The 24,369-nt window shown below is 54.4% G+C and overlaps 9 protein-coding genes across 9 annotated transcripts; 3 read left to right on the top strand and 6 right to left on the bottom strand.

Annotated features, from left to right (window-relative positions):
* Positions 1-2,519: 2,519 nt before the first annotated feature.
* CAOG_02813 (cAMP-dependent protein kinase catalytic subunit) lies at positions 2,520-8,560 on the bottom strand (the record flags this gene model as incomplete). The annotated part of the gene is made up of 7 exons (XM_004348576.2): positions 2,520-3,118; positions 3,269-3,341; positions 3,465-5,405; positions 5,522-5,704; positions 5,783-5,918; positions 6,032-7,113; positions 7,670-8,560. 7 exons carry the CDS (start codon positions 8,558-8,560, stop codon positions 2,751-2,753), a joined length of 4,674 nt encoding a protein of 1,557 aa, XP_004348626.1. The 3' UTR covers positions 2,520-2,750.
* Positions 8,561-9,419: 859 nt separating this feature from the next.
* On the top strand, positions 9,420-10,556 carry CAOG_02812 (hypothetical protein). The gene is made up of 2 exons (XM_004348575.2): positions 9,420-10,118; positions 10,313-10,556. Exons 1-2 carry the CDS (start codon positions 9,485-9,487, stop codon positions 10,480-10,482), a joined length of 804 nt encoding a protein of 267 aa, XP_004348625.1. The 5' UTR covers positions 9,420-9,484; the 3' UTR covers positions 10,483-10,556.
* A 276-nt stretch (positions 10,557-10,832) lies between these two features.
* CAOG_02811 (hypothetical protein) lies at positions 10,833-13,066 on the top strand. Its single transcript, XM_004348574.2, has 4 exons — positions 10,833-11,306; positions 11,508-12,163; positions 12,251-12,673; positions 12,780-13,066. The coding sequence occupies exons 1-4, from the start codon at positions 10,897-10,899 to the stop codon at positions 13,031-13,033; spliced, it is 1,743 nt and encodes a 580-aa protein (XP_004348624.2). The 5' UTR covers positions 10,833-10,896; the 3' UTR covers positions 13,034-13,066.
* Positions 13,067-13,143: 77 nt separating this feature from the next.
* Positions 13,144-15,325, top strand: CAOG_02810 (threonine aldolase). The gene is made up of 6 exons (XM_004348573.2): positions 13,144-13,497; positions 13,787-13,921; positions 14,013-14,172; positions 14,260-14,368; positions 14,448-14,655; positions 14,783-15,325. The coding sequence occupies exons 1-6, from the start codon at positions 13,159-13,161 to the stop codon at positions 15,176-15,178; spliced, it is 1,347 nt and encodes a 448-aa protein (XP_004348623.2). The 5' UTR covers positions 13,144-13,158; the 3' UTR covers positions 15,179-15,325.
* Positions 15,326-15,330: 5 nt separating this feature from the next.
* On the bottom strand, positions 15,331-16,033 carry CAOG_08634 (hypothetical protein). Its single transcript, XM_011271943.1, has 3 exons — positions 15,909-16,033; positions 15,576-15,680; positions 15,331-15,444 (listed from the first exon to the last, which is right to left on the bottom strand). The coding sequence occupies exons 1-3, from the start codon at positions 15,997-15,999 to the stop codon at positions 15,389-15,391; spliced, it is 252 nt and encodes an 83-aa protein (XP_011270245.1). The 5' UTR covers positions 16,000-16,033; the 3' UTR covers positions 15,331-15,388.
* Positions 16,022-17,860, bottom strand: CAOG_08633 (hypothetical protein). The gene is made up of 3 exons (XM_011271942.1): positions 17,764-17,860; positions 17,119-17,178; positions 16,022-16,983 (listed from the first exon to the last, which is right to left on the bottom strand). The coding sequence occupies exons 1-3, from the start codon at positions 17,812-17,814 to the stop codon at positions 16,198-16,200; spliced, it is 897 nt and encodes a 298-aa protein (XP_011270244.1). The 5' UTR covers positions 17,815-17,860; the 3' UTR covers positions 16,022-16,197.
* Positions 17,861-17,997: 137 nt separating this feature from the next.
* On the bottom strand, positions 17,998-20,150 carry CAOG_02807 (type I phosphodiesterase/nucleotide pyrophosphatase; the record flags this gene model as incomplete). Its single annotated transcript, XM_004348570.2, has 6 exons — positions 17,998-18,459; positions 18,543-18,762; positions 18,853-19,104; positions 19,183-19,385; positions 19,468-19,723; positions 19,839-20,150. The coding sequence occupies 6 exons, from the start codon at positions 20,148-20,150 to the stop codon at positions 18,077-18,079; spliced, it is 1,626 nt and encodes a 541-aa protein (XP_004348620.2). The 3' UTR covers positions 17,998-18,076.
* Positions 20,151-20,369: 219 nt separating this feature from the next.
* Positions 20,370-22,397, bottom strand: CAOG_02806 (hypothetical protein; the record flags this gene model as incomplete). The annotated part of the gene is made up of 7 exons (XM_004348569.1): positions 20,370-20,571; positions 20,748-20,873; positions 20,989-21,179; positions 21,323-21,478; positions 21,718-21,842; positions 21,911-22,043; positions 22,254-22,397. The coding sequence occupies 7 exons, from the start codon at positions 22,395-22,397 to the stop codon at positions 20,370-20,372; spliced, it is 1,077 nt and encodes a 358-aa protein (XP_004348619.1).
* A 73-nt stretch (positions 22,398-22,470) lies between these two features.
* Positions 22,471-24,363, bottom strand: CAOG_02805 (synaptosome-associated protein 25a). The gene is made up of 6 exons (XM_004348568.2): positions 24,239-24,363; positions 23,991-24,093; positions 23,477-23,544; positions 23,308-23,358; positions 23,057-23,202; positions 22,471-22,938 (listed from the first exon to the last, which is right to left on the bottom strand). Exons 1-6 carry the CDS (start codon positions 24,323-24,325, stop codon positions 22,662-22,664), a joined length of 732 nt encoding a protein of 243 aa, XP_004348618.2. The 5' UTR covers positions 24,326-24,363; the 3' UTR covers positions 22,471-22,661.
* Between the last annotated feature and the right edge of the window lie 6 nt (positions 24,364-24,369).

Raw genomic sequence — 24,369 nt, 5'->3', positions numbered from 1 at the left:
CCTGGCTGCTGTTGGTGTCAAGCGTGTCAGTCGGCGATCTGGCCGAACCATTACGATGGGACCGCATGTTACTGGTCTGTTTACTGTTTGTGCTGATGGCACCGCTCCTGTTGCGCCCCACTTCATTGTCGCGCATCCACGGCCCACTCTACCTCACAGGTGCACCGAGGGCCTGGACGAGGAGTTGATTCACCAGTCCGAGTCCGGCTTCATCAACGAGGAAATCTTCGACAAGTGGTTTCGAGATTTCGTCGAGGTCGTCAAGGAGCGAGCTACCACCACCCCCGTTCTATTGGTGATGGATGGCAGCTCGTGTCACAAGTTCACTGTCGGGTTGATTGACCTCGCGGTGAGCAACAACATCCTGGTTGCGATCCTTCCATCGCACACGTCGACTCACTTGCAGCCGCTCAACGTCACCGTCTTTGCCTGGTACAAGAACTTGCTCGAGACTCACGTGCAGTCGCTTTTGGATGAAGACTCGCCACTCATCGACGTGAACATCAAGCTTCACGGGGCCATTCGGGCGTGGAACGAAATTGACGACCGATCCAACTTGATCCGATCTGGGTTTCGCCAAACTGGTATCTATCCGCTGGACACGGAAAAGCACAAGACCCTAGCGTTGCCTTCCGTCGCTGACGTTGCCGTGTCTACGACCCCCTCGCTGCACATTCCCGAGCCACCCCCGACCCCGGATGCTCGGTATTCGGCGTTGTACCGTGTCCGTCAGATTGCCGATGCCGCCCTGGTAACCATTGGTTGCACTCCGAGAGCTCTACAGCAAAAGAGGGTGCACGATGCAGCGGTAGCTGATTTGCGTCGAAATCTCGAGGTCGAACTTTCGGTGCAAGAAGTCCTTCGGGCCCCACCCAGGCCCCTGCGGTCCAGGAGCATTGGCAACAGCTCCATGCGCGTTTCTATGAACTCGACCGCTCGATCCCCGCTTACGCCGGAGAATAGGGATGCCCAGCTTAAGCGGCAGGAGTTGCAAGAGAAGAGGAAGCAGCTCGAACCTCTGAAAGAAGAGTACAATCGGCAACGGCCCATCTTCCTCCGCACGCTAAAAGACCTTGACTCACGCATCTTGACACTTGCGGAGACAATTCTTGCTCTGGAGACTCAGCTGGCTGCTCTGGGAGAAGAGGTCGAGCAGGACATCGAATCGGCAACTGCCGCGGAGACCCGAAACAAGCTAGCTGCTGCTCGCCTGCAGCATACCAAGCTCGTACGTGACCGCGCGACATTTTTCAAGAACCGTCTCAAGCGACCCACTCTTCTAAGTCTTGAGCCAGCGGCGACCGCTTCCACACCTCTCGTTCCTCGGCGCGTCAGCAGGCCTAGGCCCATTCTCGCTTCGCAATCGATGGCGAACGACACTGTCGACTTGGATCAATCAGCCAGCGAGGAGGAAAGCGAGTCTGACGACGATGACGACGAGAATCAAGCGTCGTCCGAAATGGCTTCCGCTGCCATCGGCCACAACGACAACCAGGAGGACCCCAGCGATGTCCAGCGTCAACCTCAAGCCGCCCGCAAGCGTCGCTAGGAAGATGACGATGAAAACGTCGCGCCCGTCTTCACCACGGTCACATCAGACTCGAGCGATGTTGTTCAAGTCGATTATCAGCTGAGCTCCACCGAACTCCAAGAAATCCGACGCTATCGCATGCCAACGCGTAGTACTACGAAGCAAGATGGACATAATGTCAAATTGGCGCGTGTAGACCTCCAACCTGCGTCGTCAAGGCCGGCGCTCAGCGACCTGACAAACCTTTCTCGAAGCAACACGCTACCACTGTAATTTTCCGTGTTTTGTGTTCAATTCTATGTGCATCCCATGTCATTCAATGTAGTTATGTGTTTTTTCCGGTCAAAAAGGGTGAAATCATGTCTAGGCAGGGGAAGATTGGACCATGCCCGTCCGGCGCGGGCGGTCTGGCACCTGCCGGGTTCTGTGGTCACATACAGTAACCGTCGCACCAACTGCAATACATAGATACCAGTTGGTATTACATGTCCCAGTTGAAGATGGGCCGACAGATCCTCGACACGGGCGACACGGGACTGGCAAAGTCAGTTTCTCCCTAAAAAGACTCAGCCCTAATGCACGCCCAGCCAAATCGAAGCGAAAATTTTCCCCTCCGATTCGCACCAAAATTACCAAATCAACTATATAATTTATGCTCTTTCCAATGATATAGGTGGCAGGGCGAGGAAATGAACAGGGGGGACTGAGTCTTTTTAGGGAGGCCCTCTCTACTAGTAATTTCCATTCCTGTAAGCTCGTCTATCACTTGTTCTTCACTTTGGACAAGAACGAGTATTCTGTCCATCATTGCACACAAGAGGGGAGGGGGCAGGGGTTGACATTCATTTCTTTTCCTCCATTTGTCAGTCTTTTTTTTTTTTTTTTTTTGTTTGTTTTGTTTTTGGTGCAGAGTGCAGCGCGCCGCGAACCTCATGATTCCGTACGACCTCAAGCAGGGAATTGTGAGCACTGAAACAAGAAACAAAAATGGCGCGCACACAAAAGAGTCACTATATTCACGCGACAACGACAATAAACAACAAAACACTCCTGAATGCAACGATCGCCAAAGAGAGCGCAACATCCGCAAAAAAAAAAAAAAAAACTCATGCGACGTGCCTGAGCTCGACGAAGCGATCGTTGACAAAAAGGTTCCTGAACACGGCAACAACAAAACTTGCAAAAGCTTCTAGCAAAACAAAACACAGACAGTCGACGCTTAAAAGCCGACAAACAAATCATTGTCTGTGCCCGTCAAACCACCCTCGCTGTCGTCCTCGCTCGCCAGCGCACTGTAGTTGATAAAGTTGCCAGTGTCTCCGGGAGAGTTGTAGGACGGCACGAACGGCGGCGGCACACGGCAGCGCTCGAGCTGCTCCCAGCTGTACGCCTTAAACAACGGGTGGGCCTGAATTTCTTGGACGCCCTTGCTGCCCAGTCGACGCTGAGGACTCAAGGTCAGCAGCGCTTTGCAGAGAGAGACAACCTCGGGGCACTTGGTCTGCATGTCCTGCGGGTAGACGACATTCGAGTGGAGAATGAGGTTGTAGAGCTCGTTCACTGTTCGGCGTTTGAACGGGACGTGTCCTGAGACGAGAGAAGAAGCAAGGAGCGGGCAAACATTTCAAAAGCAAAATGAGTGTCAAATTTGAGAGGAGAGAGGAGGGGAAGGCATGAAAAACGAAAAACAACGACAACAACAACAACAACAACACTGAACGAAATCACGCTTCTCACCAGTCACGAGCTCAAACGCAAAGACACCCAGCGTCCACCAATCGACAGACATGTCATGACCAAAACCTTGAATCTACAAGTCGAGAAAGAGAAGTCAAACGATTGCCCCTCCCCCCTCCTCTCAAAAAAAAAAAAAAAAAAAAAAAAAGATTCAAACCAAACATGCAACTCAAAACAGCACAGCAGTCCAACTCACAATCTCTGGCGCAAGATACTGAGGAGTACCAATGAAGGACATGCGACGCTCGCCCTTGCGAAGCGTCCGCGCAAAGCCCATGTCCGCAAGCTTGATGTGCCCACGACCGTCGAGCAAGACATTCTCGGGCTTCAGATCGCGGTAGACAATGTCCAACGAGTGCAGGTAGCCAAGCGCAAGCACAATCTCTGCAATGTAGAACGTGGCCATGGGCTGCGAGAAGCGATGCGAGAGCTTGAGCAGCGTAAATAGCTCGCCACCAATGGCATACTCCAAGACCATAAAGATGCGGTCGGAATCCTGGAGCGTCGCAACCATGTTGACGAGGAAGGGATGGTTGATTTTCTCCAGCACGGCCTTCTCCTCACGGACGTGCTCGACGTGGCCGAGCTTGAGGAGCTTGTGCTTTGACATGGCTTTGATGGCATAGAAGGTGTTGGAGGGAATGTGCCGAGACAAGAGCACCTCGGCAAACGCGCCGCGACCAATCACGCGGAAGACCTCAAAGTCGACCAACGTCGGGTTGATGATGGCCGGCGGCTTGGTTGGCACCGACAGAGTCTCAGAGATGGAGCTGACAAAGGTGGCAATGTCCTGGCTGCACTTGACGAGTACGTTGACGTGGTTGGAGTCTGGGATGGCCTTGATGAAGCGCCGCGATGAGTGCACCTTGTCGGCCGCGTTCGACATGAGCTCGGTGATCTTGTCGGCAGCCAAGACCTGGTCGTCGGCTCCGACAATGTAGCAGAACGGTCGATCAATGCTGCCGATCGCGTCGCCGATGCTTTCAATGTTGTAAGCGCCCATGAATGCGGCGCTGACACTGGTCACGAGCGTCGGATCGAACGTGTCTTTGAGCAATTCGGCTGTCGCCTTGCGCATCCGCCAGGTCTTGCCGTGCGAGCGGAAGAGGCCGCCAGAGATGCGCGACAACACCAAGTCCAAGTAGTTGACGTCGCCCTTGAGGGTATCGACAGCTCCTTCACGGAAGAGCCCGGACGACAGGTTGAAGCCGGAAGCGACAAAGATGAGCGCGTCGGGCGTCTCCTTGTCCTTCCACTGGTTGTAGTTGAGCACGAGCGAGCCGTGTCGCTGCCAGCCGAGCAAAAAGCACGGCACAGAGTGGTCCTTGTTCTTGACGTAGCGCAGCATGGTTCGAACATCGCTCCAGACGTGCTCCTTGCTCTCGGGGTCACCGCGTTTGCCACCCGCATTTCCGATACCTCGAACGTCGAGAATGTAGCAAGCAATGTTGTGCCTGCTGGCAAGCTGATGCGCGAGCACCTGCAGCCAGGGCTTGCCCATGACCATGACAATCTGACCAACGACATTGCGCGCGCCCAAGCCCATCCATGAGCCCTCATTTGTCGCAGAGAGCGACGGGGTGGAGGGAGTGGAGCCCGTGTTGGGTGGAAGGAACTCGTAGTAGGCAAGTCGCACGCCGCCGCGACCTTCAATGTACTTGACTGGAACGTGCGGCACGCCGGGAATGGCGTCAATGACGTCCTTGACGTGAGAGTACCCATAGATCTGATCTGGTGAGAGGTTGCTGTTGGGGTTTGCGGTCAGCGTCGGCGAGCCGGCCGCAGGCAGCGGTGCGGCAAAATCGCGCAGGTTGTGCGCACTTGACGAAGGAGAGACGCCAGCCACAACGGGCTGCGGCCCGGGCGACGATCGGCCGCTCAGCGATTCTCCAGACGACATGCGGGGAACATTGAGGCGATCGGCCGACAGCTCTTCAAACTCGTCGTCCTGCTGGTGGTCTTGCACAAAGGCAAACTCGTCGTCGTTGGTGGTGCCTGACTGCGCGTATGTTTTGATAATCCATTCACCAATGTAGCTGTGGACCACCGCCAAGAGCCCCAAATGGGTGACGTTCGGCACGACACAGAGCAGCTTTCGCGTATTGGGACAGACGGCGCCCAGGTTGACGACTTTTTGCTGCATTGGTTGTCAAAACGAACAAGCAAATAAAAATAAACAAGTGAGCAACCAAAAAGGGAGGTGGGTGGACAAGCAAGAGCCTGTAAAATTCAAGGCGGCATAGAAGTACGAACCGCATCCAAAATTTCGTCTTGCTCTGCAGCGAAAATTGCAATCGGCTGCTGGATGCGCTTGAAGGCGCGCTTGGGCTTGTCGCAGTTGAAAGCCTGAATAAATTCAGTGGTGAATTTGATCACGCCCGTCGGCATGTTGCCCAGATTCGCGTGGGTTGCGAAAGGGCGATGGGTTGTATCAATCTAAAGAGGGCACTCGGAATGAATCAGCTGTTTGCGAGCACATCTAAGCAACAAAACAACCCTGCAGCACAACCGTACCTCGACGGCAGTGGAATGCTTCATGACGAGACCGCGCGAGAGCTTGTGAATGGCCATTTTGCTACGATCCACTTTCACGCCAAAGCGCTTGGAGAGGGTGAGAATTTTGCCATCTCGCATAATCTTCTTGTAGGTGCTGTGGCGCGTTGAATTGAAGCAGGAGGAAGGAGATGAGTCAGGGAAATACAGAAAAAAAACCAGCAAAATGAACCAAAGAACAACACACAAATCAAGAAAAAAAAAACTCACCCAAAGTTGGTTGCGGCAAAGACATAGCCATCAACAGCCTCCTTGTCTTCCCAGAGGGAATAGTTGGCGAGCAAGCCGCCCGCGCCAGCAAAGGCGAGCAAGATGACTGGCGCAGGAGTCGCACGATTCCACTTGACAAAGCGCACCATCGTGCGAATGTCTGCAAAAAGCTGCTCCGTGCTCGACACGTCGCCAAACTCGCCGCCAGAACGGCCGTGGCCGCGCAAATCGAGATTGTAGCAGGCAATGTTGGAGTCTTCCACGAGTTTTTCGCACAAAAAGTTCAAGACAAACCCGTCAAATCCGTAGTGGTGCAGGGTGATGACGTGAGCCGCGGGCGTTGGCATGCCGGGCTCGGGCAGGAATGGGCGGAAGGCCAGATGAACGCCATCCGTGGCATCAATGTACGTGACGGGGCGACGGATGGCGCGCAGGGTAAACTCGCCGTACACTTCGTTGTCAGTCAAGGGCGAGTAGAATTCCTCAAAGTTAAAGTCCTCGGAGAAGGCGGACGGGGACTTGCGCAGACCCGGCCGAACCTCCGCTTTGAGCTCGCCGACGCGCGGCGCAACGGCAGCCGCACCAGCAGAAGCAGCAGCCGGAGTCGGGGTGGGAGGGGTGACGGTGGTTTGCAGGGCGGACGCAGCCGACGATGACGCTGCGGTAACGTTAATGTGCGGCTTGGCGTTGACAAAGATCTTGGTGACTTGCGAGTAGCTGGACAGCGAGTCCAAGCGATTCGCGCGCTCGTCCGTGGTCAGAGCGAGGCGGGCATCCACTTCGAGAGACGTCACAAGTCCGTTGATCGGAACGCGCAGCATCACTCTGCCCTCGTGGTTGAGCAGGAACAGGAAGCTGGTCACCGACTGCGGCCAGGGAGGCAGCGTGGGCAAGCGGCAAACAATGGACTTGTCGTCTTCGCGTCGGAAGCCGGCTCCAAGCGAGCGCAGGTGAACAGTCGGTGTCCTGAGCAGCTCGTCAAAGTCGGGCACGATCTGGCCCGGCAGCAGGTTGCTTCGTGTTCGGCCGTGATCGTGCAGCGAGTAGTACTGGAAGATGTCGTCTGGGATGGGTTCCGTTGACTGTGAGGGCACGAAAGGTGAGGAAGGAAAAGTGGTGAGCAGGAGCATCGAGAACGAGGAGGCAAGCATCACCTCGCATCAGAACATATCAGAACATGCAGAGTTGACAAGTTTCTCAGATTCTTTTGTTTTGTTTGTTTTTTGCACATAATCGCCTCCTTGATCTTCCAAAAGACCTTCTCGTGCCTCGGTGAAATCACATTCCAAAACAATCCCAAAAACGAACGAACGGACGGGCACATCCAAGAAGCCGAGACAAGAAGAGCAAGAGCAAAGAGGGGGGGGGAAGATTGTGAGGACGGTGACGTGTTCAAGATCGGCATCTCTCCGACTTTGTTGCTGGAAACCCCCCCCCTCTCTCCACTCTCTCCACAAGCATGGATCCCGTGAGTTTGTGAGTTTTTTTAGATTGTGTGCGCTTTGTGATGGCTGCCCTGCATCAGCACTTGTTTCAAGCACTTTCGAATGGGAAGAAAATGGCGAAATTGCGGCGATTTTTTTTTTTTTTTTTTTTTTTTTTTTTTCGTGTTGCTCCAAGAAACGCAAACGAACGTACTCTGGCGTGGATGCTGAACGGGGCATCGCGGACCATGTGGATGAACGTGCCGGACGGCGGGAAGACGCGTTGCTCGTGTGCTGACTTGCGGGCCCCGGCGCGGTGGTGAGCGTGAGGGTGAGCGTGATGGAGCGACCCGGCGGAGGTGTGAGCGGAGGACAGCGTCGCGGTCGCCGTCGTCGCGCCACTTTCATCACTGTGACTGCTGCCCCCTGTGGCGGTGCTGCTGCTGGTGTTGCTGTTGCCGCTGCTGCTGCTGCTGCTGCTGAAAGTGCTGATGGTCGTCTGCGCGCTGTGGAAGCTCTCGCGGCCCGCCGCCGTGCTCGGATTGCCGTCGTCGTGGGAAGAGCCGCCAGAGGACGATGACGATGTGGAGACGGTCGACAGCGGGCGGTTGGCGGCGCCCAGCAGCAGGGTGGGAGAGTGCTCGGTGACGGTGGCTGCAAAGGACACGGTGGACGGGCCCGACGACGCCATCGCCGACGACGGAGGGGTTGAGCTGGGGCTGGTGCAGGTGCTCGGGGAGCCAGAGACGAACGCGATCGTCATTTGCCGCAGCCAGCTCGGCGCACTCGCACCGCCTGCAGCTGCCATCGCCGCATCGCCACCGGGGAGCTGCGACAAGTCGTCGCCGATCAGGAGCGCGGGCTCAGCCAGCGACTGCCGCACAACGTCGAAATCGGAGGTGACTTCCGCCTCTGCTCCTGCTGGAGATTGAGTAACAGGAGGCAGTTGTTGTTGTTGTTGTTGTTGTTGTTGTGGTGGTGGTGGTGATGCCGCCTGCTGTTGTTGCAGTTGCTGAGGTTGTGCTTGCTGTTGTGGTTGCTGAGGCTGAGGCTGAGGCTGGGTGCGCGCCCCACTCGAGCCGTGTGAGGAGCCAACGTTGCCCATTTTGCAGCAAACCAAAAGTGCGGGCTTGGAACAAGGACTGAGCGTCTTACACACCGAGTATCGCGAATGGCAGCGCCTCAGATGGATGGTAAATATTAATGTCGATTGATTTGCAATGTGGGGAAGGCGACAGGGAGTGCACGGTTGCAAGAGACACCAGGAATAAAAATGGTGCGCGCGCGAGCAAGAGATTTGGATGGCAAGGACTCGTGCCATCAATGTCAAGTTGCTTCAGATGGTGGGCGACATTGTTGGCTACTAGTTTTATAAGTGTCATTGGTTTTGGGGCGGGTTGCTACATTTTGACCAGACTTGATGTTGATGGAGGTGTGGATTTGAAGAGGCAAGCAAAATTGCAATCGTACGTGTCGCGAGTCGAAAATCTCGCCCAAACCTCAAAACATATCAATATCTCATCCATTCAAGTAATCTTAAACACTCTGGCGGCGAGCGGAGGCCTGGATGGCGTGCATCTGGAGCAGTCAAGTTGACACTTTACAATTTCGGACAGCTTTTCACATGTTCCGCTGCTTTCCCACACTTCCTCAAAGTCGCAACAACAGCTCAAAACCACCACACTGATCAAATCGAATGCCGGTTTGTTCACAGACCAGTGGCCGGGATGCAGCGTGCGGACACGAGCCACGTCACAAACGCGCACATGTGTGTGTTTTGCTCGCCACATTCCTCCACATTTGATCCAACCACGAAAACCGCGCACTTCGTCTCCTTTCTCAATATCATGCATCTGACTTGGTTTGCTTGCAGATCTTTCGTTCAACGCAAGCAACACAAATCAACAAGGCAAAAACGAGAAAAAGACCAGCGATCGAAGAATTCAGCGACCTTCCTGAAATGGCAAAACTTCAGCTTGTCACTCTTTCTTTATTTGACCTGCCTGCCATCGTCCGTTCGTCACTTGCCATGCATCGCTCTTCATCATCGTCATCATCATCCTGCGTCGTCGCCAGGGTCGGCCGTGGGGCGGCAGTGCTCGCGCTCGCAACCGCCTGCTTTGCGGTCTGCTCAGTCCAGGCGGTGGTCAACCCAAAGCTGCTCGTCGCCTTCTACCCGGGCTCCACGGACTGCTCGACGCTCGGCGCCAACGACACGACGCCCATGATTGTCACGTCCAGCACGTGCTACCCGGGCGCCACCGAGTCGGACTACTGGACGCTCATCGCCGCGCTCGACTCTGGCACGGGCACGTATCGCCAGTTCCAGTTGCTCGCGGGCTGCCCGAGCGGCTGCAACGCCGGCGACTGCACCACCAATATCAGCGGCGCTGAATTCAGCGAGTATTGCTCAAGCACCAACTTTGCCTCGGCCGACACGGCGAGCGTCAAGGTCTATGTCGTCCCGCCGCCCACCGCGTCCGCCCCGACCCGCCAGATCCAGTTCTTCAGCGACTCGCACTGCGAAGACCCCACGACCTTTGTCAACATCCAGTCCAACCAGCTCTTCACCTGCGTGGCTGCGTCGGGCAAACGCTATGGCCTCACGAATGTCGAGATTGTCGACGACGACGCCCAAATTGCCCTGATGATGGGCTGCAACTGTAAAGCCGACAATGCGGTTGTGTTGGAGACTTTGAGGTGGTGGTATGGGGTGGTGGTGTGGGGTGGTGGTATGGGGAGAGTTATCCAAATGTCATGGTTTTGCTTACTGACCTGATTGTTTGCTGTTTGCTCTCACACCTCGATCTTGCTCGATCGTGTCTGCTTGGTGTATTCGCCTTCCTGCCGTTTGTAGCCAACTGCTCGTCGTGCGAGACCAACTACATTGGCCAGTTCAACCATTGCCACACTGTCAACAGCCTGCATTTTGTGGTCACGAACGCCGCCGGTCTTCTCCAAGTCCCCACTCTGTTTGCCTTGCTGGCGACTTCGATGCTTGGTCTTTTCGTCTCCAAGATGTTCTAAGGCGTTGCTTGCGCTTGCACTGTGGTTTTTATTTTTGTGTACAAAGCCCCTCTTCATTACACCCATTTCTGTGATTTTGAGTCAAGTCAATCTTGTCAATTTTGGTGCAAGAGACGACCATCCACTTCCAAGCTGTATTGTGGACTGAGATCTTGTCCATCCGACTCGCGACTCAGAGGTCACACATTGGCAACGAGGGGGAAAGCGTGAACAGCTGACCGTTTACCTTGGATTTCTGAAACGAGCAGATCAACCTCTCTTGGTTGATGCAATCCGTTCCTACCTCAGCCATCTCCACTCCAAATCCAAATCCACTTCATTTACTACTCCTTTCTTCAGTCCTTGTATTGTGCTTGTGTTTTGTAGCGTGGTGTTTTGTTTTTTGTTTTTTCGCCCCGCACCGCACTCTGACAAATGCAGCACGTCAAGTACCAACCGGTGCGATCGACGGACGACGACCACGCACAAGCTGCTGCTGCTGCTGCTGCTGCTGCTGCTGCTGCACAATCACAGTCATACACTCATGGGGATGATGCTGATACCGGGATTGACCCGTCGAACTGCCTGCCGCACTTGCGCACGACGGCGAGTCGCATGACACGGCCAGCAGCGGCAGCAGCGACGTCGCGGGTGTACGTCCCACGGCGCTTCATGGTGGTCTCGCTCACAACAGCATGCACTTGGACGGTGTATGTGCTGCGCGTCTGCATGAGCGTCGCCATCATCACCATGGCCAAGCCGGAGCAGTACGACTACTCTGAGACCGAGCAGGGCTTCATTCTCGCCTCCTTCTTTTACGGCTACATTACAACACAGCTCGCCGGGTAAGCCTTTGTTTTTTGTTTGTTTGTTTGTTTGAAAAGGAAGTGACAGGTTTGAATGAGTTTTGATCAAAGGTGAATGAACGGATGATGATGAAGAGAGCGCAAACAACAAAAACCCCAGAAAAACTCAGACGCGCCGTCCAAATTAGGCGATTTTCTGAAGCTGAACAAATCTCTGACTTGCCTTATTTTCCGTCACAGAGCCTATCTATCCAAAAAGTACGGCGCCAAGCAAGTCCTCGGCATCGGAACGCTGATTGCGTCGCTGATGACTGCCCTGACCCCGGTCGCGGCGTCGGGTGGAATTGCACCGCTGATTGCCGTTCGCGTGCTGATGGGCATTGCAGAGGGCGTCACCTACCCGTCGATTCACGATCTCATGGGTCGCTGGACGCCGCAGGAAGAGTCGTCGCGCTCCGTCTCGATTGTTTGGAGCGGCGCACAGCTGGGCACCGCCATCACGATGGGCCTCACACCCGTGATTATCAATGGCGTGGGCTGGCGCGGCGCCTTTTACATCATGGCGAGCATCGGCGTCCTGTGGTATCTCTTGTGGTTTAAGTTTGTCTCCAGTGCGCCCGACCAGCACCCAACCATCGATCCCGCCGAGCTTGCCTACATTGCTGCGCACGTCAAACCCGACCACGGTCCCGAAGCGCCCCTGTCGGCGGTCGATCAACCGGATCCGGCGCAGTTTGAGCACCCACCGACCATCGGCCGCAGCCTGTCTGGCGCAACCGCCGTTGTCAACGCCGCTCCCGACCTTTCGGAAGACGACCGGGCGCACATCCCATGGAAGACGATCATCTCTCAGCGCGTCGTGTGGGCTCTCATCATTACCAACTTTACCGTGAACTGTAAGTGTGGGTATTCAAGTTTGAAGATTGGAAGAATTTGTCTCTCACATGTGATTGTACATTTCAATTCTTTGTGTGAAACCACAGGGAGCTACTACACCCTGCTCACCTTCCTACCAAAGTACATCCACAACGTGATTGGATTTGATCTCGAGAGCGCAGGCTTTTTGGCAGTGCTGCCGTACTTGTCCATGTTTGGCGTTGCGATTGTGGCGGGCCGCATTTCCGACTACTGCATCGGCAACCTTGGATTCAAGCGCATTCGTGTGCGGTATGCCTTGGTGGCCTGTGGCTCCGTGGTGCCTGCCATCTTCCTCGCCGCCATGGGCTACCTGGACAGCCAAGCCGCTGCCGTGACGTTTATTGTGATTGCCGTCGGCTTTGCTGGCTGCAATCTGCCTGGCTACGGGTCCTACCCGCTCGACATTGCGCCTCACTATGCGGGTGTTATGATTGGCCTGAGCAACACTGCGGGTACCATTCCCGGCATCATTTCGCCGACCCTGACTGGTACAATTGTTTTGGAGTTTGGTTGTTGGATGTTTGTGTGCTGAGGGTTGTGTAGTGGCATGAAAACGCTCACTGCCATGCCTTGACCGTTTGTTTGTCCTGTAAGGTGTCATGCTCGATGCTGGAGACTGCCAGGATAGCTATCCAGAGAATGACTCGTGCCGACGAGCGTGGAAGGTTGTGTTTTTCCTGGCGGCAGGCGTCTACGTGCTCGGCCTCGTGATTTTTATGCTTTTGGCGCACGGCCGTCGCATCCAAGAGCTCGATCCGCACCACGTAGCTGCCGAGCGGCAACGCCAGCGCGAGCTCAAGCAGACGCGAGCGCTTGGATCGTACGGATCGACGTCTCGGTTGTTGTAAAAGCGTGTTTCAAATAGATTGATGTTTTGCCGATGTTTCTCCCCCAAGATCGCTCATATTTTTATATATCGACACATTGGCACACTCGATCATCACCCTGTCCAAATACAGCCGGCGCAGTCTCAATGCAGCGTGCGAGTGCTCGGTTCCTCCGCTCGCTCCCGTCCGCTCTTCCATCCGCTCTTCCATCCCCTTCCTGCCGCCGCGCCGCCGCCCTCCAACCCCGCCAGCCGCCGCTCCTTCTCGCGCCCAGTTGCTGCCGTCAGTCCCTCTCGCTTGTGCCTGCCGCCGCCGCCTCGTCTCCTGCGTCCCCCCTTCTTGCGATTCTCCGCCGCCGCCACCAACAACGCCTCATGTCATCCTACGGCGCTGCCTCCACCGCTGCTCCCAGCGCCGATGCTGTTCCCGTCGCATTCGACACGCGCTCGGACACTGTCACCAAGCCCACCCCAGGCATGCTCCAGGTAGCCCCCACCCCACCCCCCGCCTCTCGCTGAGCTTCACTTTCAATGCAAATCCTGCAACGAGCAACAGGATTGAAATTGTTCATCCGAATTTCCCCGCTTTTTGTCGTTTCTGTTTCTGACCAAACTGAGGAAACAAGAAGCACAAAACAAGCCAAGAAACAAGCATTGAATGAATTGAATGATGATACTGGACGGAGAAAACAACCCCTCAAAAAACCTCCAAACGAGCGGTGGTTTGGTTCACAAAAACGAAATGTCACGCATGCTCACTTTGACTTGCACACAGGCCATGCTCAACGCCGCGGTCGGCGACGACGTCTACGATGAAGATCCATCCATCCACAAGCTCGAGGCATTTGTTGCACAACTGACCGGCAAGGAGGCTGCACTTTTCTGCGCGACCGGCACCATGACAAACCAGGTGAGTGGATTTTTGGTTTTGTCGCGAATCTACAACAATGGCGCTTAGCTTGGATGGATGCCATCCTTTCTTTTCTTTCTTATTCGCGCAGCTCGCCATCCGATCGCAAATCGGCGCGCTCGAGTCTCTCATTTGCGACATTCGCGCGCACATCTTCCGCTACGAATGCGGCGGCGTTGCGTATCACTCTCAAGCGCACATCATTCCTCTTCAGCCGCCGAATGGTGGCAACATTACTCTGGAGATGATTGGTACGAGGAGATTGTATTTGTTGCTTTTTGACTCTGTCCTGTCATTGGTTTCTAAACTTTTTGTTTGCTACGCTTTCTGCTCTGTAGAGGCCCAAGTGCTCACATTCAACGTTCATCATGCCGTCACCAAGCTGATTGAGATTGAAAACACGCTGGGTGGTGCCGTCTTCCCTTACGACGAGATTGTTCGCATCAGGTAAGCTGCTGTTTTTTGTTGCTCAAGATCAAACAAGTCCAGAAAGCCAACGCTTGCCAACTTTCCCTACTCTGCGCAGCACCTATGCCAAGCAGCACGGCATCAAGATGCATCTCGATGGCGCACGCATCTGGAATGCAAGCATTGCCACGGGCATTCCGCTGAAGCAGTACTGCGACCATTTTGACTCGGTCTCGCTTTGCTTGTCCAAGGGCCTCGGTGCGCCGATCGGCTCTGTCCTCGTTGGTTCCCGAGAGCTCATTCATCGCGCTCGTCACTTCCGCAAGGTCGGTGGCTTTGTCGCTTTTTGCATCCTGTCTCTCGAATTATGTTTTTGTGACCAACTCCTTTCTCTTCACTCGTTCTCCTCCCTCCCCCCCGCTTTTTGACTCCTTTTGGGTCTCTGTTCTGTAGCTGTTCGGCGGAGGCTGGCGCCAGGCGGGATTGCTTGCTGCGGGCGGACAATACGCGATCGAGCACCAGTGGACTCGCATGGCGGACGATCACGCCAACGCCAAGCAGTTTGCCGAGCTCATCACGAAGGCTGGCCACATGACCGTGACCAACAAGGTGGAGACCAACATGGTCTTTGTGCTGCTCAACCCTGAGCTGCGCAAGAAGGGAGTCAGCTGGAACAAGATTGCCGCCCGCCTCCGATCCGTCCACGGCATTGTTGTCAACGAGGACGGCGCTCACCCGGCCCCCGTCCGCTTCGTCTTCCATCTGCACATTACGAGCGAGGCCACTGCCAAGCTTGCTGCTGCCATCAACGACGAGATTGCCCAGGCGCTCAGTGCCGTTGTTGCGTGAGAGGCTTGAGTGAATTGTTTCGGATTGTAGCTGCCGTTGGCACCTGTCTGTCTGTCTGTCTGTCTGTCTGTTTGTCTGTCTGTTGTGCTTGTACCACATATGCGTCCCAATCCATGGGTGTCCTGAGACTGAGCATTTGAACAACCGAAAAAAGCAGTTGGTGATTTTCTTTTTTTGGTCGACAGCAAGCTCTGAAGCAGATAGCGAAAATCATCCAAGCACAATCTTGAGTGATATCACGCAGACGTTGAGCAAGATGAGTGGAACTGCAATCCATGCGAGTTGTCGGGATTTGTAAGTTGAGTGAGTTTGCATTGCAGCGATGACCAAAATCACAACACACCCCCCCCCCGCCTCCGTCCTCTCCTCAAGCATGAGTGCATTGAGCCCGCTTTACTTCGCATGTATTTCCGGACGTCGTGGATGAGGAGCATGACGCGCGCTTTGGCGGTGGTTGAATCGACGCCGTATCCCGACTGCTGCTGCTGGTGGCTCCAGCCAACTAGAGAGCGCGCGAGAGAGCGAGTAAGAGAGAGGGAAGGGAGTGATCAAAGCAAGTCATGAGCAGGTCAGTGAGTGAGTGAGTGAGTGAGGATGAGGAAGCGGTTGGCTTGAGTTTTACGCCGTCGTGTCAATCGCAGCCCCTCATAGGACGACCACAGCCACCAACAGAAGGAGAAACAAGTGACAGCAACAATCAACAACAACAACCCAAAGCAAAAAAACGCACTCTTGGCGAGGAAGCGCTGCTCGTTCAGCACAGCGATAGCATTGAAGAACAAGAGCAGAGCCTCAAGCAACGCCCAGAACGACACGGCCATGTTGGTCCCGACGAGCGATGGATGTAGAGTGACCAAACAAATGTATTTACATGTATACGACAATGCAAAAAAATGCTACTGTATTGGTCTTCAACAAACGAACCAACCAAAAAAACAACAAAACTTAACGGAAAACAACCAGACTGCACAACAAGAAAGGAGAACACACGATTCGTTCACCCACTCCCGAGTTGCTTTTTAAAGGTCGGGCACGCTGTGGTCCATAAACTTGCGGATGGTGGAGGTGGACAGGTTCTTCATCATGGTTTCGAAAATGACCGAGGGCATGACGGTCAGCGTGACAATGTCGCCAGCGGCATGAATCTCGCGACCAATGGCCTCGTCGTCCAGGCCAATGACGTTGACGCCGTTGACCTCGAGGAAGTGGTGCTCGGTGAGGAGACCGTTGCGGGCAGCAGAGGTCTCGGCAGCAATCTGGGTAATCTTTCCCTTCTTGAAGACAAAGCCGAGGTGGTCGGTCGAGTTCTTGGTGAGCGTGATGGTGCGCTCGAAGGGACGGTCGCGGAGGACAATGTCAATGCGCGCAGGGTTGGCGTTCTTGAAAATCTTGAGAATCTTGTCGTTCGAGTATCCGGCAACCGTCTCGCTGTCAATCTGGATGATTTGGTCGCCGACGCGGATGCCGGCGAGCGCGGCGGACGAGTTCTTCCAGACGCACGAGACAAAGACGCCCTTGTTGATGGCCTGGACGGTGATGCCAATCTTGCCGGCAGCGTCCTTGCAGATCGACACCTGGCGGACGCCGTTCTTGACCTCGGCGCGCTTGAAGCCAGCCTGCGCCTGGGTGAGTGCGACCGCGTTGTTGGGGTTTTTCTCGGCGAGCTGCTTGGGCTGGTTCTGCGCGAGCTGCATGCTGTTCTGCTGCTCGGCAAGGGCGAGCGAGATGCCCATGTAGTCGTCGAGGCCAATGTCCGAGTACAGGCCGGCGTAGAGCGATCCCGCCGGGAGGATGGCTTGCGAAGGCTGTTCAAAGAACACAAAAAAGAGAATGTTAGCATTGCATTTCGGAGAAATAAGTCTGAGACAACAACAACAACAAAATCTGAGAAAGGATGTGTTTTTGGCTGTTGCTGGATTAGTCGGTTTTGTGGCTTTTACCTGACCGTGGCTGGCGGCAGTGATGGCGCCCTGGACGTTCTGGACAAAGCCAGCCTGGGCCTGCAAGAGCAACAAACAATGGGGAAACAAGACGGGGAAAGTGAGTGAAAGGAAAGAAGGAAGGGAAGGAAGGAAAAAAAAAAAACCGGGAAAAAAGCAATGGAAAAGCAATGGAAACAAGCATTGAATCAATCCTTTGAAATGAATAAACTGTCTCGCTCGCTGCTGCTCAGCGTCCACTAACCCCGACTCCCCCCAACAAGCAGCAAATGCACATAGTAGCAAGACCGAAGCAAGATGAAGCAGAATGAGGGAGGTGCCGCACAGAACGAAAGGGGCAAGAGCAAGCCGCGGACGTGACGTCAACACCGCGCGAACACGCTTTCCTGTGTTCACCTTCGCCGCTCACTGCCATGGCGCTGTGCTGCAATGCGCAACTGCATTGGAAGCAGCGAGTGCACGCTTCACTTGAGAGCGAGCGAGACCCTTTTCCCCCGCGTGGCTGGCCGTTGTGAGCTTTTGAGCTTTTTGAGCTTTTTTTTTTTCAAAACCGCTCTTCTGCGGTCTCCATTGCACTCTCTGACTTTGCTTTGTTGCTGTCGCTCTCTCCTGCTTAGCATTGTGGTTGCGACTGGCGTGATTTACCTGAGCCATGTTGCTCATGGTCAGCGACTCAATCGTGGGGTACAGCGACATTGTTGTGAAAGAAAAAAAAATAAGAGATCACTCAAAGGACGACTGCCTTGCCTTGATCAGTAAATCAGAGAATCAGAGTTCATCAGAGTCTACTCTAGTGATTTTGCCTGTTTTTGCATTGTCAACGAGAAAGATCTGAACCAGCTCGCGCTGGAACAAAATAATAACAAGATGTTCAGAAAGCTTGCGTCTGAGATAGTTTGTATTTTGCTTAGGGGACTCGGTGTCGTGACTGTGAAAGAAATCAGAACAAAGCACACGCCTAAAAGGCCACCAAAGAAGCCAGCTGGTCGGTCCCGTTGTGCGGCAAAACAGTCACGTTGAGCAGCCGACCAACTAGTGGATACACATCGAGAATGCTGGGCGATGCAACGACCGTTCCCGCGCGTGCTCGGAACGACGGGCCGGAGGCAATGAACAACCCGTGCATGTCTGGCTCTTGGTTGTCAAAGCCATGGTTGCCTGGGATGACGCCTTGGATGGCTTGCGTCGTCACAGTCCACCCGATGTCCACCATGACAAACACGGACGGGACGCGAGGCGAGTTTCCGTACTGGAATCGCGCAGGAATGTCTTTTCGGGCATAGGCGTGCAGGTACGGATGCACATGGGTCAGATTGGCAACGATTTCGGGGACGAGTGCTTCTGCCAAAAATTCAAGCAGACAAAAAAGTCAGCGAACAACCATATTCCGGCTTGTGCAAGAAAATCCAGCTTCATTTCGTTACCATCTTGCACAATCAGACCGCTGTGCGAACCAGTCGAAATCACTCGCACAAGCGTCAGATCGATAAACGAATCGAGCAAGATGACGCGGGACGCAGAGGTGGCAGTCATGCCATGGTCTGAAACCAGCACAACGTCCACCAACTGATCGAGATTTCGCGACGCCAGGCCATCAAGAAGACGATCGATTGCACTATCGACATCCACGAGTGCGTTGTTGACCTAACAGAGCAATCAAAGAAAGTGAGGGGCCTCTCTGTCACCATCCATCCCAACAACATTTTGCAATAAAAAAATTTCAAATCTCGCTACCTGACCAGAATCCGGCCCGAAAGAATGCCCGGCACTGTCGACACTGGATAGATACAGTGCTACAAACGACGGACGCCGAATGGCCGGAAGATCGAGCCACCCGAGAATTCCGTCAATCCGCGCGGCGTTACTCAAGCCGTTCGCGAATGGCGTGAGATAGGTCGCGCGTCGATTCCCGTCATAGAAGACTTCCGACCCAGGCCAGTACCAGGTTCCGGACGTGACGCCCTGGCGCTCTGCGGTAATCCATAACTGAATCACAGCACAAAAAAAATGTGAGCGACGGAGCGGTGAGCCGAAAACATGCCCCCCCTAAAAATGAAATCTTACTGGCTCAGCGAGCCACCAACGCGGTTCTCGGTTCACCGCTGGATCACTGTAGCGGAAGTTTTGGTTGAGCACAGGATCGTAGAATGTGTTGTCCACAATGCCATGCACGTCTGGGAGCAGCCCCGTCACGAGCGAAATGTGATTCGGGAAGGTCTTTGACGGGAAGCAGGTGACTGTTCCCTGAGCTCGAACGCCCTGCGAGGCTGTGTTGGAAATGCAACAAGTTGTCAGTGCAGAATTGACACAGTTGTTATGAAACCATGAGTACAACAATAAAACGCTCACCAAGGCGCTTCATGGTTGGCGTGAGACCTCGGTCGAGATACTCTGCGCGGAATCCATCGATGGAGATCAGCAGCACACCTCGGAACGCATTCGGATCGGGTTGCGTGTTGTGATTCCCGCCTTGAGTTGTTGTTGTCGAGTGCGCTTCGATGACTCTGCCAATTGCAATGCCAATGCCAAGCACGATTGCAGCAACGGTCAATCCGAGCAGAATTTGGCAAATCCGGCTTTGCAAGCACGCGCCCGACACGGCGCTCTACAAACAATCATGCACGCCATAGTTGAGCAGGAATATTGCATGAGCGAGCGATCGGCGCTGAGCATTGTGTTCAGCATCAAACAGCTGAGCGACAAAGCAAAGAAGCACTTGCGCGTGAAACCCGTCCGCGCGATGGTGCTGCGCCCACGCCGCGACTGCCGCTGGATTGCAGTCCCTGCGCTGCTGCCGTGCTGTTGCGATCACTACTAGCTGACGCAGACATTGCGGTGGACGCGGCGCGGTTGCCCGTCAGTCCCAGCTCGATCGCCTCCAAATCATCCTCCTCGTCGTCATCATCGGAGGTCAGCAGCCGCTCTGCATCGGGTGCTGCAGACCGCGGTGTGTAGGCGTAGCGATCGCTGATGCTGACTTGCTCAGAGTCGTCGGGCGTGGGACGCTCGAGCCGAGTCGCTGGCTGGCTCATTGGCCGCAAAAGAAAATGGGAAGACTGCACCTCATCCAATCCAGCATAAGCAGGAACAAGATGGATACCGGAGACCAAACGTGCAGCAGAAGCACACAACGAACGCAAAGAGGGACGAAGGCGAAGAGTAGAGCGCGACAGCCATGGCTTGTAATGGTACAAAAGTACAGTAAATCTCAGAGCCGCAAAACAAATCCACAAAACAAATGCAACGGATCCTTAACGGCGATTGGGATCCATGCGCTCCAGAAGACCAACAAGCTTGACGAACGCGGCTCCGATAATGGGAGGGCATCGGGGATGGCCAGTGAGCTGGAAGCCCAGGATTTTCAGATCCGACAGCAACCGCCGTGTGTGCGCCGATTGGACATAGCGCAGGTTCAAAAAGTTGGCGTAGCTGATGAGGGGCAGGAATTCGCCGCTGCCAATAGGAAATATGATGGAAGCAAGACAAAAACAAGAGATCAGAGCGAAAAGGCGATAAAGTGAGAGGAACAATTCAGAGCGCACTTCATTGGCGCGTGTGCTTGAGGCGAGAAAACGACAGACGGCCATCAGCAATAAAACGCCCAACACAAAACAATTCAAAAAGCGTACCTGAACAGCCCGATGAAGAGAATCGGCACAAGAATCAGTTCGAGGCGAGCGGCAGCAATCTTTGCTTGATCGCCGACAGCGGTCAAACGAGCGACCAGTCCACGGATACGGGGAACAATCGTCGATCTGCATCCATACGGGCAAGAGCCAGACATTGTGAGGCAATGAAAGCAGGAACAAAGACCATCGACAGAAGGAACGGAAGCCAGTCCTCCACCAATCAACAAAAACAGTCCCTTACCGCAAGTTCTGCGGAAGAATGGCACTGGCCACGTTTGGCGTAAAGGTGGCAAATCCGTAGAGGGCGAAGATGGCCATGGGAAGAACGGCGGCAGCGTGGACATCGGCAAAGGAGAAAACGACGCAGTACATAATGTACGCAAAGTTCTCATCAGGAATGATGGAGTTGAGGTAGTTGCGGCTGAAAACGAGCTATGTGAGAGGGTTGTTGAAGGGGGGGGGGTGTTTGAAAGACGGAGGCAGCAGTAAGTAAGAAAAGTGACGCCCCAAATCGCGGCTCAACAACAGGATGACACCCACGCATCTCAATGTCAATGACAAGCAACATCACATACGCCATGTCTCTGGTACAGCATCACGATGTACGCGACAGCTCCACGACGGAAAACCTTGTAGTAGCTGATCGGCGAAGGGTCCATGCCGATCGGCACAATGAATGCGAGCACGTTGATCAGGCAGAGCAAGTTGGCAATCCACGCAATCAGCTGGAGCTGTGTGTCGTTGCATGAGCAGAGCGCGGATCAGAAAAAAAGCAGCAAACGGTCGCGAGGCGCGCGGTGAGAATATGAACGCGCAAGTGTCTTCCCCACCGAACTGCAGCACGCGCACCCAACGTCGTCTTCCATAGTTCCAATAGTGGATTTGCGCATGCATGTGCTTTGAACGCAAAGCGATATCGCACGAGTCGCACATGCTCAGACAGAACTGAGAACTGAGCACTTTTTGTTACCTTGTTTGCAATGGCAAACTGAACCAGCGACCGCCGAGCAGCAGGGGCAGCAGTGGACGATCCACTCGATGCGGATCCAGCTGATGACGATCCACCGTTGTTGGTCGAGTCAGCGCGCGGGGCTGCTGCTGGGCGGGACGCGTGCGCTGACGTGGAAGAGGCCTCGCCTGGCTCTTCGATGATCGGATCGGACGCGTCCGCCTGCGCCTTGGATGATGCGCCTTGGATGATGATGATGATGGTGATGGTGATGATGATGACGATGGGGCATCAGTGGTAGTGGTCGGAGCAGCAGCAGCAGCAGCGGGTGCCTCGTATGACGGGTCCTGTCAGTCCAGAGCGCCGTTCGTCATGGAGCAGCACCATTCACAATGTTGGCATAAAAAGTGCGAGTTGTGAGTTTGAGGAGGTTGAAGTTTGAAGGTGGACGGTTGAGTGGAGACCAATGCGCATGCGGAGACAGCCAAACTGGCGCCGACACACACACACACACACACACACACACACACACACAGAGCGAGAGATGGCTCAGTTACAATGTGCTGCTTGTACCACTTGCGCTGGAGCTTGAGCAGCTGCGACGGCGTCGGACCGTGCGCGGAAAAGCCTTCGAGACGGCTAAAGTACTCTTGCCAGCCGGGGTGGTGCACAAAGTCAAACGAGCTCACTGCGTCAGTCATGGAGGCTGGGAATATGAGAATGGGGGAATGAAACAAATAGGACTGAATGAGCACATTGCGACAAAAATAATGGCTCACGGTATACAGGACAGTAATAAAAAAAGGCAGAGCAAAGTGTTGTTCATTGAACGATCGCCAACAACTCATGGAAGGCAAACAACAAACAACAGCAACCTCATTCCACGATAACGCAGACAACGAACAATACAACTTTAAAAACAAAACCATCATCTCAAACATTGAAAAACACCACCCTTTTTGTCATCATGCCTTGGCCTTGCCGCCGAGCAGCTTGGTTGCGCGAATGTTGGCCTCGTCCACACGAGCAGTGTTGCTGTCTGTCTTCTTTTCAATACGGTCGAGGACCTCGTTGTGCTTGTCGAGTTCCGTGCCCATTACCATCGCTTGGTGGCGCAAGTCGCCCAAAATGTCGGCAACCGCGCCAATGTTCTCGTTGATCTCGGCCTCGCGATGGTCGTGCGTGACCTGCTTGATGAACATGCCATCGTCCTCCCGGCCGTTGCTGAGGGATGTGGGTTGTCTGAAGAAGACGAAGGGGTGAGATCAGGTGAGTACTGAGGCAAAAGAGAGACGCATTCATTCATGATCACGCGCAAACTCGTGTACACCTCTACACACACACATCCAACTCGACTTACTTGTCAACGACAGCGGTTGCGCCACCAGCAGCAGCAGCCGCCTCTTTCCCCTTGCCCTTGTTCTTGCCCTTCTTGTTCGGGTCTTTGCTGTGGTCGGGATCGAACGTGTCGCGCTCGTACATTTCTGTTGATTCGAATTTCTTGGCCTGTATGTCGGGCAAGCAACATGGATGCACGAGTTGGGTGAACGGAACGGTGAAGCGCGAAATGAAGTTTTGCAGACTTTTTTTTTTGCAGACTTTGCCACCTACCTTTCCACAAGGGCATCGGCACAGACCGCAGACCTTCTCCATCTTGGTCAGCTGCTCGAGTTACCAGAGGCATGGGGTGAACGACGCCCAGCGAAACCAAAGTGAGAGTGGAACACGAACATTGACAGCAAATAGCCCGGATTCTGCTGCCCCCGTCTCGGGAACTCACCGTCTTTTCGGCGCCACGCAAGTCCTCGTTGACGTTGTCCAAGTTTCGGTCGATGCGGTTGAGTTGTCCTGTTGATGCAGGCATAGAGAGTTGTGAGGCCGCATATTGAGCAGTCGTCTTCCGCGAACCCCCCTCCCCCCTCACCCCGGCCAGTGTTCTGTTAATCTTGCCAAGTTTGCCCCGTTCCACGCCACGCCACCCCCACCCCACCCCATCTCATCGAGTGAATGAGTGAGTGAGAATGGAGGGGTTCCATAACATTACGGTAAAACCGCTCCATCTCTCGTTCTCTCTCCTCTTCAACCTCACCCCCCCCAACCTCTCCAACCCAATTCTCTGCTTTTGTTCTGCTCTGCTTGTCTCGTGCTCGTCCTCGGTTGTCTCGTGCTCGTCCTCGTTCTCGTTCTCGTTCTGGGTCGTCGTTCATCGTTCTCGTTCGCAGAGCTGTGCTTTTTGATTTTTGTTCAAACAAGTCTTTTTTTTTTTTTTTTTTTTTTTTTTTTTGTGAACTCACGTCCTTGTTCTTGGAGCGTTTCGACGGTGCGACCGCCGACTTCCGCGCTCTCCATCGCGAGCTGCTTGATGCGACGGGACGCCTCGAGACTCTCGTTCGTGATCTGCAGCGTCAGGGGGGTCAGGGGTCAGGGGTCAGCAGCCATCGAGAAAGGAGCGGCAAGTCTCGTCTCCTCGTCCTGCTCCTCTCCTCCTCTCCTCCTCTCCTCGACCTTGTAATAACACCAAGCTCAAAGTACTGTGACTCACCTCGTCAGCCTCGCGGAGCATGTCCTGGACGACCTGGCTGTTCTGCTCCTTGGGCTCAGCCGGTAATGCGGTAGTCTTTTTGGCCATTCTCAGAAAAAAAGAATACCCCCAAAAATAGAGAACAAAATGTG

This window comes from Capsaspora owczarzaki, assembly GCF_000151315.2.
Source record: "Capsaspora owczarzaki ATCC 30864 unplaced genomic scaffold supercont2.4, whole genome shotgun sequence".
NCBI lineage: Eukaryota > Filasterea > Ministeriida > Capsasporidae > Capsaspora > Capsaspora owczarzaki.
Note: the sequence above shows the minus strand (reverse complement) of the source record. Positions and strands in the feature narration are given on the sequence as shown.